Source organism: Amblyraja radiata, chromosome 9, assembly GCF_010909765.2.
Source record: "Amblyraja radiata isolate CabotCenter1 chromosome 9, sAmbRad1.1.pri, whole genome shotgun sequence".
NCBI classification, from domain to species: Eukaryota; Metazoa; Chordata; class Chondrichthyes; order Rajiformes; family Rajidae; genus Amblyraja; species Amblyraja radiata.
Window position 1 is genome coordinate 2987860 of NC_045964.1, and position 15690 is coordinate 3003549.

The 15690-nt window shown below is 48.4% G+C and overlaps 1 protein-coding gene across 1 annotated transcript in view; it reads left to right on the forward strand.

The window, feature by feature from the left end:
* The window catches only part of eml1 (EMAP like 1), a gene marked incomplete at its 3' end in the record, with an annotated part of 132051 nt that extends 116361 nt beyond the window's left edge, over positions 1-15690 (forward strand). Inside the window, exons 11-17 of the mRNA XM_033027782.1 lie at positions 2868-2937; positions 5359-5469; positions 7123-7218; positions 8780-8914; positions 11463-11562; positions 14309-14463; positions 15583-15690. Of these exons, the coding sequence (XP_032883673.1) occupies positions 2868-2937; positions 5359-5469; positions 7123-7218; positions 8780-8914; positions 11463-11562; positions 14309-14463; positions 15583-15690 (775 nt within the window). The remainder of the gene's footprint in view (positions 1-2867; positions 2938-5358; positions 5470-7122; positions 7219-8779; positions 8915-11462; positions 11563-14308; positions 14464-15582) is intronic.

The following is a 15690-nucleotide window of genomic DNA, read 5'->3' on the forward strand; positions in this document are numbered from 1 at the left end:
GTCTGGTGAACCTTCTCTGCACTCCCTCTATGGCAATAATGTCCTTCCTCAGATTTGGAGACCAAAACTGTACGCAATACTCCAGGTGTGGTCTCACCAAGACCCTGTACAACTGCAGTAGAACCTCCCTGCTCCTATACTCAAATCCTTTTGCTATGAAAGCTAACATACCATTCACTTTCTTCACTGCCTGCTGCACCTGCATGCCCACTTTCAATGACTGGTGGACCATGACACCCAGGTCTCGCTGCATCTCCCCTTTTCCTAATCGGCCACCATTTAGATAATAGTCAGCTTTCCTGTTTTTGCCACCAAAATGGATAACCTCACATTTCCCTCCATCCTACCGCAGGCATTAAACCTTTATACACATAAAACCGCACCAACTGCAACCTGGAACTAGAAACTGTAAACGCTGGATGTTCTCAGCCGGTCAAGCAGCATCTGTGAATGGAGAAACCAGTTCACTATTCGGGTCAGGAACCCTTCTCCGGGATTCTCGACCCAAAATGTCACCTACCCACGTTCTCCAGGGATGCTGCCTGACCCACTGAGTTACTGCAGCACTTTGTGTCTATCTTCAGTGTAAACCAGCATCTGTAGGTCCGTTCCTACATTTTGTCTACACCACTGCGAAATCTCCTCAAAGTACGTCTACTTGGAAGAAGTTTTCCTCTTCTGAGCTTTCTGCCCTTCCCCCACCCCCCCCCCCCACAATCAGCCTGAAGAAGGATTCCGACCTGAAACATCACCTATCCATGTTCTCCACAGATGCTGCCTGACCCACTGAGATACTCCAGCACTCTGTGAAACGTCACCTATCCATGTTCTCCACAGATGCTGCCTGACCCGCTGAGTTACTCCAGCACTCTGTGAAACGTCACCTATCCATGTTCTCCACAGATGCTGCCTGACCCGCTGAGTTACTCCAGCACTCTGTGAAACGTCACCTATCCATGTTCTCCACAGATGCTGCCTGACCCGCTGAGTTACTCCAGAACTCCGTGACCCATCTTCAGACCCTTTTAACAGACTGGCTTATAATTCTGTTGGAAGGAACTGCAGATGCTGGTTTATACTGAAGATAAACACAAAGTGCTGGAGTAAATTAGCGGGTCAGACAGCATCACTGCAGAAAAAGGATGGGTGATGTTTTTGGTCGGGACCCTTCCTCAGACCCTTGCCTGCCTGGTTTCTAATTCTGATTGTTAGAATCTGATTGCCTTTCATCATTTGCGAGATAGTATTTAGACAATAGACAATAGGTGCAGGAGTAGGCCATTCGGCCCTTCGAGCCAGCACCGCCATTCAATGTGATCATGGCTGATCATCCACAATCAGTACCCCGTTCCAACCTTCACCCCATATCCCCTGACTCCGCTATCTTTAAGAGCCCTATCTAGTCTTGAAAACATCCAGAGAACCTGCCTCCACCGCCCTCTGAGTTAGAGAATTCCACAGACTCACAACACTCAGTGCGAAAAAGTTTTTCCTCATCTCCGTTCTAAATGGCTTACCCCTTATTCTTAAACTGTGGCCCCTGGTTCTGGACTCCCCCAACATCGGGAACATGTTTCCCGCCTCTAGCATATCCAAACCCTTAATAATCTAATATGTTTCAATAAGATAACCCCTCATCCTTCTAAATTCCAGAGTGTACAAGCCCAGCCGCTCCATTCTATCAGCATATGACAGTCCCGCCATCCCTGGAATTAACCTTGTGAACCTATGTTGCACTCCCTCAATAGCAAGAATGTCCTTCCTCAAATTGGCAGACCAAAACTGCACACAATACTCCAGGTGTGATCTCACTAGGACCCTGTACAACTGCAGAAAGACCTCTTTGCTCCTATACTCAACTCCTCTTGTTATAAAGGCCAACATGCCATTTGCTTTCTTCACTGCCTGCTGTACCTGCATGCTTACTTTCAGTGACTGATGAACAAGGACCCCCAGATCCCGTTGTACTTCCCCTTTTCCCAACTTGACACAATTTAGATAATAATCTGCCTTCCTGTTTTTGCCACCAAAGTGGATAACCTCACATTTATCTACATATTTAATTTGCAACTGTTTGCTGCAGCCAATACTAAATGTTTCTGCAAAAATCTGAGCATGATCCCAATTTTCAAATGACTGCCTTCATTTATTTAAAGGCTGAGCCATCTCATTGTGTCTGCGTGTTCATGTTAGCACTTAGAATGAACCTTCAAACGTTAATGATACCAAAATATGCCAGGCTCTTAAACGAGATTAATGTAAATACAGTCATCAACACATCCAACACATGTTGACAAGCTGGAAAGGGTACAGAGAAGATTTACGAGGATGTTGCCAGGACTAGAGGGTGTGAGCTACAGGGAGAGGTTGAGTAGGCTGGGTCTCTATTCCTTGGAGCACAGGAGGATGAGGGTTGATCTTATAGAGGTGTATAAGATCATGAGAGGAATAGATTGGGTAGATGCACAGAGTCTCCTGCCCAGAATAGATGAATCACGGACCAGAGGACATAGGTTCAAGGTGAAGGGGAAAAGATTTAATAGGAATCTGAGGGGTAACTTTTCCACACAAAGGGTGGTGGGTGTATGGAACAAGCTGCCAGAGGAGGTAGTTGAGGCTGGGACTATCCCAACATTTAAGAAAGGTACATGGATCGGACGGGTTTCGAGGGATATGGACCAAATACAGGCATATGGGCCAAACGCAGGCAAGTGGGACTAGTGTAGCTGGGACATGTTGGCCAGTGTGGGCAAGTTGGGCTGAAGGGCCTGTTTCCACACTGTATCACTCTATAACACATCTAGTTGTAGACAAGAGGCTTGGCTTTGTTATCGGGCTGCACTTGACCGATGCTTACCTTTCCGCAGCCTTGCTGTTCACCCTGACAGGATCACCATAGCAACCGGACAGGTCACGGGGATAACCAAGGATGGAAATGTGAGTGACCATTTTGATTCATTCGAGCAACATAAAGTGGAATAGAACATGGAGATAAGCAATCCATCTCATTTAAGGGCCTGTCCCACGAGCATGCGACTCCATGCGGCAAGCGCGACCAACCCATAAGCGGGGGCCGCGCGGAGGTCGAGTGACATGAAGTTCGAGCGGGCCGGCAGGCCGTTGCCGCGCAGAATTTTTGAACACGGTCAGTTTTTCGGAGCCCCGCGCGATGTCGGGACCAGCTCCGCACAACTCCATACGGCTCCGGCGATCGGTGGACCGGCCCCTCGAGGCAGTATGGCTCAAGCGACCACATTAGGTTGCGCTGGCGCATGGAGTCGCGTGCTCGTGGGACCGGCCCTTTGGTGCTTTAATAATGACATTACAATAGAAATTATGAAAAAAGCAAGGTGTTTCATCGAGTAAAATATCAGAAACAATGTCAGTGTAGTTTATTGTCACATGTACTAAGGTACAGTGAAAAGCTTTTGTTGTGTGCTATCCAGTCAGTGGAAAGGCAATATATGATTACAATCCAGCTGCTTACAGCGTACAGATACATGGTAAGGGAATAAATGTTAGTGTAAGAAAGCAAAGATCCTATAGCAGAGCAAGATAGACCACTCCTGCTACATGCAACGGGCTGGCGTGTAGTACTCAACGGAGCGGAACAGGGGGCCTTTTTTCATCCATTTCAGTAACCGGACCCGACCCGACCCGACCCGCAGTGTAATCAACGTTGCGGGGGAACAGTTTGTGTTAATAAATTATAATTCTGAAGATGAGGAGAAGATTTTTCCCAAATAACTTCGATTTTTACGAGGATGTTTCCGTAACCGGCTTCCGTCTCCGCGCTAGTATCCTACGGGATCTTTGGTGCGGAGACGGAAGCCGGTTACAGAAATGGGGCCGAAAAATGACCCGTGAATCTGCCCATGACCGTACTACGACTTTTTCGTCGAGTGCTCTATCTTGCTCGCTATAGGATCTTTGTAAGAAAGGGTGCTGTAGGAATTAGAGATTTAAGATTCAAATCCTCCCTAAAAACACATTTTTATTCTTTGGCTTTCGACACTGGCTGAGGCATTGCTCCTGTTTTTAGTGCTTTTAATGTCTTTTAATTTTTAGTGTGTTTTTTATAGTCCTTCGTTTTACGGTTTTTAATGGTTTTTAATTGTTTGTAATAGCTTTTTGTTCATGAGTTCTCATGTACAGCACTTTGTGGCAACTGCAGTTGTTTAAAGTGCTTTATAAATAAAGTTATTATTATTATTAAGAGTGTGGGGCGATTGTAATATGTGATTGTAGATTTGCTTCTGTGGCAAGCCCACAAATAGTGGCCTGGGTTGGGCCCCATCTAGGAAACAATTGACAGGAAGGTGAGGAAGTTAAGGACAGAAATGTAAGATCCAGGTCCATCACCGATTTTCCGGCAACTGGTGGTCCGGCAATTCCTCTAACGCGAACAAAATCACAAGGGTGCGCTTGGAATCCCCCCCCCCCCCTGGAAGTCCCCCTGAAAATGTGGCACCTCGGCTGGGTGAGGCAGGCAATCTCGACCTCATCGGGATGATCAGCGGGTGAAATTTGCCGCCTGCGTCTGGGCCTCAAGGAACTCCAGCCCAACCGGAGCCGGCAGATCCGTTCCCATAGCCGACTTCCGAGGCCGACTTTCCGGGCCGGTATCTCGCCCCTCCCCTCCCCCCCGGCGGACTAGGCGGAACATTCCGGTAACGTTGGACTCCTCTCGGAGGCCGTGACCTCCTGTTGGTCCGGAAAAAACGATAATACGACAAGGCTCTGGAACCAAGGGTGCCGGAAAATCGGTGGTGGATGTATGTGTTGGACATTGCAATTAATATTTAGGAAGATCATTTTAACTGTGATTATACCAAGACTATGCTCAAGAAGGAACTGCAGATGCTGGAAAATCGAAGGTAGACAAAAGTGTTGGAGAAACTCAGCGGGTGCGGCAGCATCTATGGAGCGAAGGAAATAGGCAACGTTTCGGGCCGAAACCCTTTCGGGTTTCGGCACGAAACGTTGCCTATTTCCTTTGGGTTTCGGCCCGAAACGTCGCCTATTTCCTTCGCTCCATAGATGTTGTCTATTTCCTTCGCTCCCGTAATTGGGAGCAAAGGAAATTTCCGTCTATTCCCGTCTATTTCCTTCACTCCATAAACGTTGCCTATTTCCTTCGCTCCCGTCCGTACCTTTCGGGTTTCGGCCCGAAACGTCGCCTATTTCCTTCGCTCCATAGATGCTGCCGCACCCGCTGAGTTTCTCCAGCATTTTTGTCTACCATTACACCAAGACTACATTGAAGTTTCCAAATAGGAATTGCTGAACCATATCAGAAAGTTGCGGGAGAAGCGGGGTTACAGGAAGATGAAGCTGTCTCTGTTTTACCTCTTGCAGCAAGCAGCTCCTCATGTGCGGATCTGGGACTCGGTCAGCTTGAACACGCTGCACACAATTGGAACAGGGTTTTTCGATCGTTCAGTGAGCTGCATTGCCTTCTCTAAATCGGTAAGTGTGTGAATGCATTCATGTTCATGTCATTGGAGCAGAATTAGGCCATTCGGCCCATCAAGTCTATTCCGCCATTCAATCATGGCTGACCTATCTCTCCCTGGCAACCCCATTCTCCTGCCTTCTCCCCATAACCTGTAATACCCGCACTAATCAAGAATCTGTAATTCTCTGTTTTAAAAATACCCGCTGACTTGGCCTCCACAGCCGTCTGTGGCAACATATTCCACAGATTCACCACTCAATTTAGAAGATTGAGGGGGGATCTTATAGAAACTTACAAAATTCTGAAGGGGTTGGGACAGGCTAGATGCAGGAAGATTGTTCCCGATGTTGGGGAAGTCCAGAACAAGGGGTCACAGTTTGAGGATAAGGGGGGGAAGTCTTTTAGGACCGAGATGAGAAAAACATTTTTCACACAGAGAGTGGTGAATCTGGAATTCTCTGCCACAGAAGGTAGTTGAGGCCAGTTCATTGGCTATATTTAAGAGGGAGTTAGATGTGGCTCTTGTGGCTAAAGGGATCAGGGGGTATGGAGAGAGGGCAGGTACAGGATACTGAGTTGGATGATCAGCCATGATCATATTGAATGGCGGTGCAGGCTCGAAGGGCCGAATGGCCTACTCCTGCACCTATTTTCTGTGTTTCTATGTTTCCATGTTTCAAGAAATTTCTTCTAATCTCCTTTCTAAAGGAACGTCCGAAAGAAGTGCTTTCTATCTCCCAGTTGCTGACCATTGTAACTCCTCTTCCCATTCCCATTCCCATTCCCATGCCGACCTTCCTGTCCTGGGCCTCCTCCTTTGTCAGAGTAAGGCCACCAGCAAACTGGAGGAACAGCACCTGATATTCCGCTTGGGCAGCTTACACCCCAGTGGTATGAACATTGAATTCTCCAATTTTAGGTCATCTCTAACACCCACTCCTCTTTTTCCTCCACATCCCCCATGTCTTTCCCTCCCTTCCCCTGTGTGTCCCACCTGCACTTGCACCCTGTCTCCTCTCCCCCTTCCCTTCCACCTTCATTCCTTCATCTGGCTTCACAATTTGTATCTCTTCGATCCTTTTGTCTCATACTTTTTTTAAATCTTTTGCCTTTGGTCCACTTATCTGCCTATCAAACCCCCTCCCCCTGGCCTGTGTTCATCCATTACCTGCCATGCTTTGTCCAGCCCCTCCTCTCTTCCAGCTTTCTCTCCCCCTCCCTCCCCCAGAATCGGTGGGCCATAAGGCCTGTTTCTGCGCCGTATCTCTAAAGTCTACAGAGGAGGTTCCCGGAGGTATTTGCAGTCTCCTTACCTGCTTCCACTACCTGCAACCTCCGGCAACCACCTGTAACCTCCGGGAACCGCACGGAAACCTTGGGTGGGGCGCAAAGTCTCCAGAGGTTTCCGTTCAGGTTTCCTAAGCGGGACAGGGGCATTACTGAACAAAGGATCTGAAGAAGGATCCCGACCCAAAGCGTCACCTATCCATGTTCTCCACAGATGCTGCCTGACCCGCTGAGTTACTCCAGCACTCTGTGAAACGTCACCTATCCATGTTCTCCACAGATGCTGCCTGACCCGCTGAGTTACTCCAGCACTCTGTGTCTTGTTTCCCAGTAAATTGTGGTTAAAGTCTCTTGTATCCCTGTTACATCTCTCTCAGAACGGAGGTTCCACACTGTGCGCGGTGGATGATTCCAATGATCATGTGCTCTCCGTATGGGACTGGCAAAAAGTGGAGAGACTCGGTGATATTAAGGTATGTCCTTTGATTATACTTCCTATTCTACATTAAAGAGATTATGTCGTCAGAATTACATTTAAATTCAAGTGACATCGAGAGTTAAGAGTGTTTTATTGTCACATGTCACGAAACGGAACAATGACATTCTTACTTGCTGCAGCACAGAGAGGGGTGGGGAGAGAGGGGTGGGGAGAGAGGGGTGGGGGGAGAGGGGTGGGGAGAGAGGGGTGGGGAGAGAGGGGTGGGGAGAGAGGGGTGGGGAGAGAGGGTGGGGGAGGAGAGGGGTGGGGAGGGAGGGGGGGGTGGAGAGAGGGGGTGGGGGGGAGGGGTGGGGGAGAGGGGTGGGGAGAGAGGGGTGGGGGAGAGAGGGGTGGGGGGGAGGGGTGGGGGAGAGGGGTGGGGAGAGAGGGGTGGGGAGAGAGGGTGGGGAGAGGGGTGGGGTGGAGAGAGGGGTGGGGTGGAGAGAGGGTGGGGAGAGAGGGGTGGGGAGAGAGGTGGGGAGAGAGGGGGTGGGAGGGAGGGGTGGGGAGAGAGCGGGGTGGGAGAGAGAGGGGTGGGGGAGAGAGGGGTGGGGGAGAGAGGGGGGGGGGAGAGGGGTGGGGAGAGAGGGGTGGGGAGAGAGGTGGGGAGAGAGGGGTGGGGAGGGAGGGGTGGGGAGAGAGGGGTGGGGGGAAGAGAGGGGTGGGGAGAGAGGGGTGGGGAGAGAGAGGGGTGGGGGGAGAGAGGGGTGGGGGGAGAGAGGGGCGGGGACAGAGCGGGGATGGGGAGAGAGGGATGAGGAGAGAGGGGTGGGGATGGAGTGAGGGGCGAGGAGAGAGGGGCGCAGTCGGAGAGGGGCAGGGACGGAGAGAGGGATGGGGAGAGAGGGTTGGGGGCGGAGAGAGGGGTGGGGGTGGAAAGGCAGTGGAGACCAAGTCATTGGGTATTTTTAAAGCAGAAATTGACCGAATCTTGATTAGTATGGGCGTCAATGGTAATGGGGAGAAGGCAGGAGAATGGGATTGGGAGGGGAAAGGTAGATCAGCCATGGTTGAATTGGGGAGTGGACTTGATGGGCCGAATGGCCTAATTCTGCTCCTGTGACATCTAATCTCCTTATGCAGTGTGTTTGGTTGGAATGATCACGGCATGGCTTCTGCCTGAGTGTAGTTCTCCTCACAAGACTGCAGAATATCACATGCGGGACTTGAGACATGCTGCCATGTACAGAGGACAAGCTTAATAACAGGGTGAACCAATTGTGGGTCAAAGCACAGGCAAGGCAAAGAGAGGACACAGATTGCTGGAGTAACTCAGCGGGTCAGGCAGCATCTCTGGAGAACATGGATAGGTAACATTTCAGGACACTTTCGCAACCCAAATAGTCACCTATTCATGTTCTCAAGGGATACCACCTGACTGGCTGGGTTACTCCAGCACTTTGTGTCCTTTTGTGCAATAACGAGCATCTGCAGTTTCCTTGTTTCTAACCGGGAGACAAAGACGTGAATTCAGAGTTCTGATGTGAACTGTATGTGTTGGACAATTAGTGGCGACAAATCTTGGTTACATGCTCTTTTGTACCCTTGTATGCCAGTGTTCAAACGAGCCAATCTTTGCAGCAGACTTCCATCCAACAGAGACAAACATCATCGTCACATGTGGGAAATCCCACATCTACTTCTGGACACTGGAAGGAGGCTCGTTCACAAAGAAACAAGGGCTGTTTGAGGTAGGTTTCCAATTCTGAACAGAAATCTTGAAATGAAAACCATTTTAAATATTTAGTTTAGTTAGACAATAGACAATAGGTGCAGGAGTAGGCCATTTGGCCCTTCGAGCCAGCACCGCCATTCAATGTGATCATGGCTGATCATCCCCAATCAGTACCCTGTTCCTGCCTTCTCCCCGTATCAAGTCAAGTCAAGTCAAGTTTATTCGTCACATACACATACGAGATGTGCAGTGAAATGAAAAGTGGCAATGCTCGCGGACTTTGTGCAAAAAGACAAACAAACAAACCACCAAACAAACTACAAAGAGAATCACATATTCTTTCACATATTAAATATTGTGGGCGGTAGGAAAAACATTCAGTAAAGTTAATCCCTGGTGAGATAGGCGTTTACAGTCCGAATGGCCTCTGGGAAGAAACTCCTTCTCAACCTCTCCGTTCTCACCGCATGGCAACGGAGGCGTTTGCCTGACCGTAGCAGCTGGAACAGTCCGTTGCAGGGGTGGAAGGGGTCTCCCATGATTTTATTGGCTCTGGAGTTGCACCTTCTGATGTATAGTTCCTGCAGGGGGGGCGAGTGTAGTTCCCATAGTGCGTTCGGCCGAACGCACTACTCTCTGCAGAGCCTTCTTGTCCTGGGCAGAGCAATTCCCAAACCAGATGGTAATATTTCCGGACAAGATGCTTTCCACAGCCGCTGAGTAGAAGCACTGGAGGATCCTCGTAGACACTCTGAATTTCCTCAATTGCCTGAGGTGGTAAAGGCGCTGCCTTGCCTTACTCACGAGTGCTGCGGCGTGTGATGTCCATGTCATATCCTCAGAGATGTGGACTCCCAGATATTTAAAACAACTCACCCTATCCACAGTATCCCCATTTATCCTCAATGGTGTGTACGTCCTCGATTGATGTGCCCTCCTAAAGTCCACGATCAGTTCCTTAGTTTTTTTGATGTTCAAGAGGAGGCTGTTATCCTGACACCAGAGTGCTAGATCAGCCACCTCTTCCCGGTAGGCCTTCTCATCGTTGTCTGAGATCAGGCCCACCACCACAGTGTCATCAGCAAACTTAATTATTGAGTTGGAGCTGAACCTAGCCACACAGTCATGTGTGTACAGGGAGTACAATAGGGGGCTGAGGACGCAACCTCAGCTCTCTTTTGAAAGCATCCAGAGAACCGGCCTCCACCTGAGGTAGAGAATTCCACAGACTCACCACTCTGTGAGACAAAGTGTTTCCTCGTCTCCGTTCTAAACGACTTACTCCTTATTCTTAAACTGTGGCCCCTGGTTCTGGACTCCCCCAACATCGGGAACATGTTTCCTGCCTCTAGCGTGTCCCAAGCCCTTAACAATCTTATATGTTTCAAGTTTCGAGATACAGTGTGGAAACAAGCCCTTTGGCCCACCGAGTCCAGCGATCCCCGTACCTTAACACCATCCTATACACTAGGGACAATTTACAATTTTACTGAAGCCAATTGACCTACAAACCTGCACGTCTTTGGAGTGTGGGAGGAAACCGGAGCACCCGGAGAAAACTCACGCAGGTCACGGGGAGAACGTACAAACTCTGTACAGACAGCACCTGGGGTCAGGATCGAACCCGGGTCTCTGGCGCTGTAATGCAGCAACTCTACCGCTGACGTACATTATGAATTGGACAGTAAAAAATAAAGATGTCTCTCTCAAAAAGTGAGAACTTACAATTCATACACGCGAGAAATTCTTGATTATTACGGGTGTCAGGGGTTACGGAGAGAAGGCAGGAGAATGGGGTCAAGAGGGAGAGATAGATCAGCCATGATTGAATGGTGGAGTGGACTTGATGGGCCGAATGGCCTAATTCTGTTCCTATCACATGATCTGATGACCCTAGTCAAATAATTCCAGCTCGTACTCAGCTCAATAATGCATTGTGACATGGCAATGCAAAGGTGTTAAAAAGATGATGCTAGGTTTGAACAATGTTCTCTGACTACGCATTTCATCCTAGGTGGATACGTCATATGAGGAAAGATTGAAAAGACTAGGCTTGTATTGACTGGAGTTTAGAAGAATGAGGGGGTATCTTATAGAAACATATAAAATTATAAAAGGACTGGACAAGCTAGAGGCAGGAAAAATGTTCCCAATGTTGTGCTAGTCCAGAACCAGGGGCCACAGTCCTTAGAATGAAGGGGAGGCCATTTAAGACTGAGGTGAGAAAAAACATTTTCACCCAGAGAGTGGTGAATTTATGGAATTCCCTGCCACAGAGGGCAGTGGAGGCCAAGTCACTGGATGGATTTAAGAGAGAGTTAGATAGAGCTCTAGGGGCTAGTGGAGTCAAGGGATATGGGGAGAAGGCAGGCACGGGTTATTGATTGGGGACGATCAGCCATGATCACAATGAATGGCGGTGCTGGCTTGAAGGGCTGAATGGCCTCCTTCTGCACCTATTTTCTATGTTTACATCTACAATATTCTGGATTTCATTCAGCTCCACTGTTCTAAAAGGAATCTAAACATAATTGTTCTACATATGTGTGTCTGCTTCTTCTTAGAAACACGAGAAACCAAAGTTTGTTCTGTGCTCGACGTTTGCTGAGAATGGTGACAGTATTACTGGGGATTCAAGTGGAAATATTCTCATCTGGGGAAAAGGTGAGGGTGCGTCGATATCTGCTGTTCAAGTCACATTTATCTTCTGTCTCTCCTTTCCTCCCAAGTCCAACTTCAGCAACTAAATCAGGTGTGAACCACCATGAAAGACAATCATTTATGAATAAAGTTATTGTCAGTGAATTAATAACAGGAAGCAAGACATTAGGTTAATTCCCGGGATGGCGGGACTGTCATATGCTGAGAGAATGGAGCAGCTGGGCTTGTACACTCTGGAGTTTAGAAGCATGAGAGGGGATTTCATTGAAACATATAAGATTGTTAAGGGTTTGGACACACTAGAGGCAGGAAACATGTTCCCGATGTTGGGGGAGTCCAGAACCAGGGGCCACAGTTTAAGAATAAGGAGTAGGCCATTTAGAACGGAGACAAGGAAACACTTTTTCTCACAGAGAGTGGTGAGTCTGTGGAATTCTCTGCCTCAGAGGGCGGTGGAGGCCGGTTCTCTGGATGCTTTCAAGAGAGAGCTAGATAGGGCTCTTAAAAATAGCGAAGTCAGAGGATATGGGGAGAAGGCAGGAACGGGGTACTGATTGTGGATGATCAGCCATGATCACATTGAATGGCGGTGCTGGCTCGAAGGGCCGAATGGCCTACTCCTGCACATATTGTCTATTGTCTATTGTCCATTGTCTATAGGCAGTGGCCTACCTCCAACAAGTAGCCTGATGATGGTTTTCTATAGTGTTTAGAGAGATGTAGCGTGGAAACAGGCCCTTCGGCCCACCGAGTCCACGCCTACCATCGATCACCCGCTCACACTATTTCTATGTTGTCCCATTTTCACATCCACTCCCTTCATGCCAGGGACAATTTACAGAAGGACAATTAACCTGCAAAAACCCGCACGTCTGTGGGAGGAACCGCACGCGGTCACAGGGAGAACGTGCAAACTCTACATACGCAGCACCCGAGGTCGGGATCAAACCCGGGTCTCTGGCACTTTAAAATCTTTTTTAAACAACTATTTTCGAAATATCGTTGCTGCACTAGACACAGGCAAGCCCACACACGCACACACACCATCGTCTCCAAATCAGTAGAAAATCACTGGTGTAGGAATGTTCCACTGACAATTGTAATAAAATTATTGGAGAAACTAGGTGCTGCCAATGCTGGTTTACAAATAAAAAATGCAAAGTGCTGGAGTAACTCAGCGGGTCAGGCAGCATCTCTGGAGAACATGGATATACGATGTTTTACTCAATGTATGCCTACTTCAAAGAACTTCTCTTCATTCTGCAGAAGGGGTCCCAATCTGAAACGTCACCTATCCATGTTCTCCAGGGATGCTGCCTGACCCGCTGTGTTACTCCAGCACTTTGTGAAACGTCACCTATCCATGTTCTCCAGAGATGCTGCCTGACCCGCTGAGTTACTCCAGCACTCTGTGAAACGTCACCTATCCATGTTCTCCACAGATGCTGCCTGACCCACTGAGTTACTCCAGCACTCTGTGAAACGTCACCTATCCATGTTCTCCACAGATGCTGCCTGGCCCGCTGAGTTACTCCAGCACTCTGTGTCCTTTTCAGCATAATTTGTCTTTCGTTTAAAACTAAATGCATTATAACAGTATGTAATGTTAAAATTGTACAAGGCATTGGTGAGACCAATTCTGGAGTATGATGTACAATTTTGGTCGCCCAATTATAGGAAGGATGTCAACAAAATAGAGAGAGTACAGAGGAGATTTACTAGAATGTTGCCTGGGTTTCAACAACTAAGTTACAGAGATAGGTTGAATAAGTTAGGTCTTTATTCTCTGGAGCGCAGAAGGTTAAGGGGGGACTTGATAGAGGTCTTTAAAATGATGAGAGGGATAGACAGAGTTGATGTGATCAAGCTTTTCCCTTTGAGAATAGGGAAGATTCAAACAAGAGGACATGACTTCAGAATTAAGGGACAGAAGTTTAGGGGTAACATGAGGGGGAACTTCTTTACTCAGAGAGTGGTAGCGGTGTGGAATGAGCTTCCAGTGGAAGTGGTGGCGGCAGGTTCGTTGGTATCATTTAAAAATAAATTGGATAGGCATATGGATGAGAAAGGAATGGAGGGTAATGGTATGAGTGCAGGCAGGTGGGACTAAGGGAAAAAAGTTGTTCGGCGCGGACTTGTAGGGCCGAGATGGCCTGTTTCCGTGCTGTAATTGTTATATGGTTATATGGTTATATGAAAGTTGTACTGGTAAATTTTATTACAACTAGTGCAACCAATTATCTAATCTGTCGGAAGGAACTGTAGGTGCTGGTTTAAACAGTAGACACAAAAAGCTGGAGTAACTCAGCGGGTCAGGCAGCACCTCTGAAGAACCGATTCCTTTTCTCCAGAGATGCTGCTTCACCTGCTAAGTTACTCCAGCATTTTGTGTCAGGGGATATGGGGAGAATGCAGGAACGGGGTACTGATTGGGGATGATCACATTGAATGGCGGTGCTGTCTCGAAGGGCCGAATGGCCTACTCCTGTACCTGTTGTCTATTATGTCTATCTCCACTGATCTAATCTCTCTCCAAAAGGTGCTGTCATGATTGAAACAAAGATTACAATTCCATTATTTTAAAAGTTGATTTGTTTGTTTATTGTGATGAATACATTGGTGCGACTGTGACAATTTGCCTTGGGTCTGAAGGAGGGTCTCGTCCCGAAACGTCACCCATTCCTTCTCTCCAGAGATGCTGCCTGTCCCGCTGAGTTACTCCAGCTGTTTGTGTCTATCTTTGCCTCAGGTACCAGCCGCATCAGCTATGCCATTGCGGGGGCCCACGAAGGGGGGATATTTGCCGTCTGCATGCTACGTAATGGCACACTGGTAACTGGGGGCGGGAAGGACCGCAAGCTGATCTCCTGGGATCGCAACTATCATAAGATGCAGGAAACTGAGGTGAGATGTCACTGTTTCGATGGTTCACTAGTACAGTATTGCCACATGTACCCAGGTAGAGTGACATTCATTTTTGTACACAGTTCAGTACAGGTTTGACTGTACATAAGCCCGATCATAGTTAAATAAAGTGTATAGTACTGCATTACCACGTGTATCCCGGAACAGTGAAATTCCATTGTCGGTGGTGCAGCGGTAGAGTTGCTGCCTCAAAGCGAATGCAGCGCCGGAGACCCGGGTTCCATCCCGACTACGGGTGCTGCTTGTACGTTCTCCCCGTGACCTGCGTGGGTTTTCTCCGAGATCTTCAGTTTCCTCCCACACTCCAAAGACGTACAGGTTTGTAGGTTAATTGGCTTGGTGTAAATGTAAAAATGATCCCAAGTATGTGTAGGATAGTGTTAATGGGCGGGGATTGCAGGTCGGTTCCGGATTTAATGCCCCTGTCCCACTTAGGAAACCTGAACGGAAACCTCTGGAGACTTTGCGCCCCACCCAAGGTTTCCGTGCGGTTCCCAGAGGTTGCAGGTGGTTGCCGGAGGTTGCAGGTAGTGGAAGCAGGTAGGGAGACTGACAAAAACCTCCGGGAACCGCACGGAAACCTTGGGTGGGGCGCAAAGTCTCCAGAGGATTCCGTTCAGGTTTTCTAAGTGGGACAGGGGCAATAGAATAAGGGGTAAGCCATTTAGAACGGAGACGAGGGAACACTTTTTCTCACAGAGAGTTGTGAGTGTGTGGAATTCTCTGCCTCAGAGGGCAGTGGAGGCAGGTTCTCTGGATGCTTTCAAGAGAGAGCTGGATAGGGTTCTTAAAGATAGCGGAGTCAGGGGATATGGGGAGAAGGCAGGAACGGGGTACTGATTGGGGATGATCAGCCATGATCACATTGAATGGCGGTGCTGGCTCGAAGGGCCGAATGGCCTACTCCTGCACCTATTGTCTATTGTCTATTGCTCGGTGGGCCGAAGAGCCTGTTTCCGTGCTGTATCTTTTAATCTAGACTAACCCAAAATCAGGGAAGAGTGTGTATGTGGTTTAATAATACTGCCTTGTGCTTCTGCCAGGAAATACTACTGTCTGCATTGAACTGTTTGTTGTCTTCTTGTTGGTATAATCTAGGTTCCTGAGCAGTTTGGACCAGTGAGAACGGTAGCTGAAGGAAGGGGAGACGTGTTACTGGTTGGCACAACGAGGAATTTCATCCTACAATGCACTTTATCAGGAGAC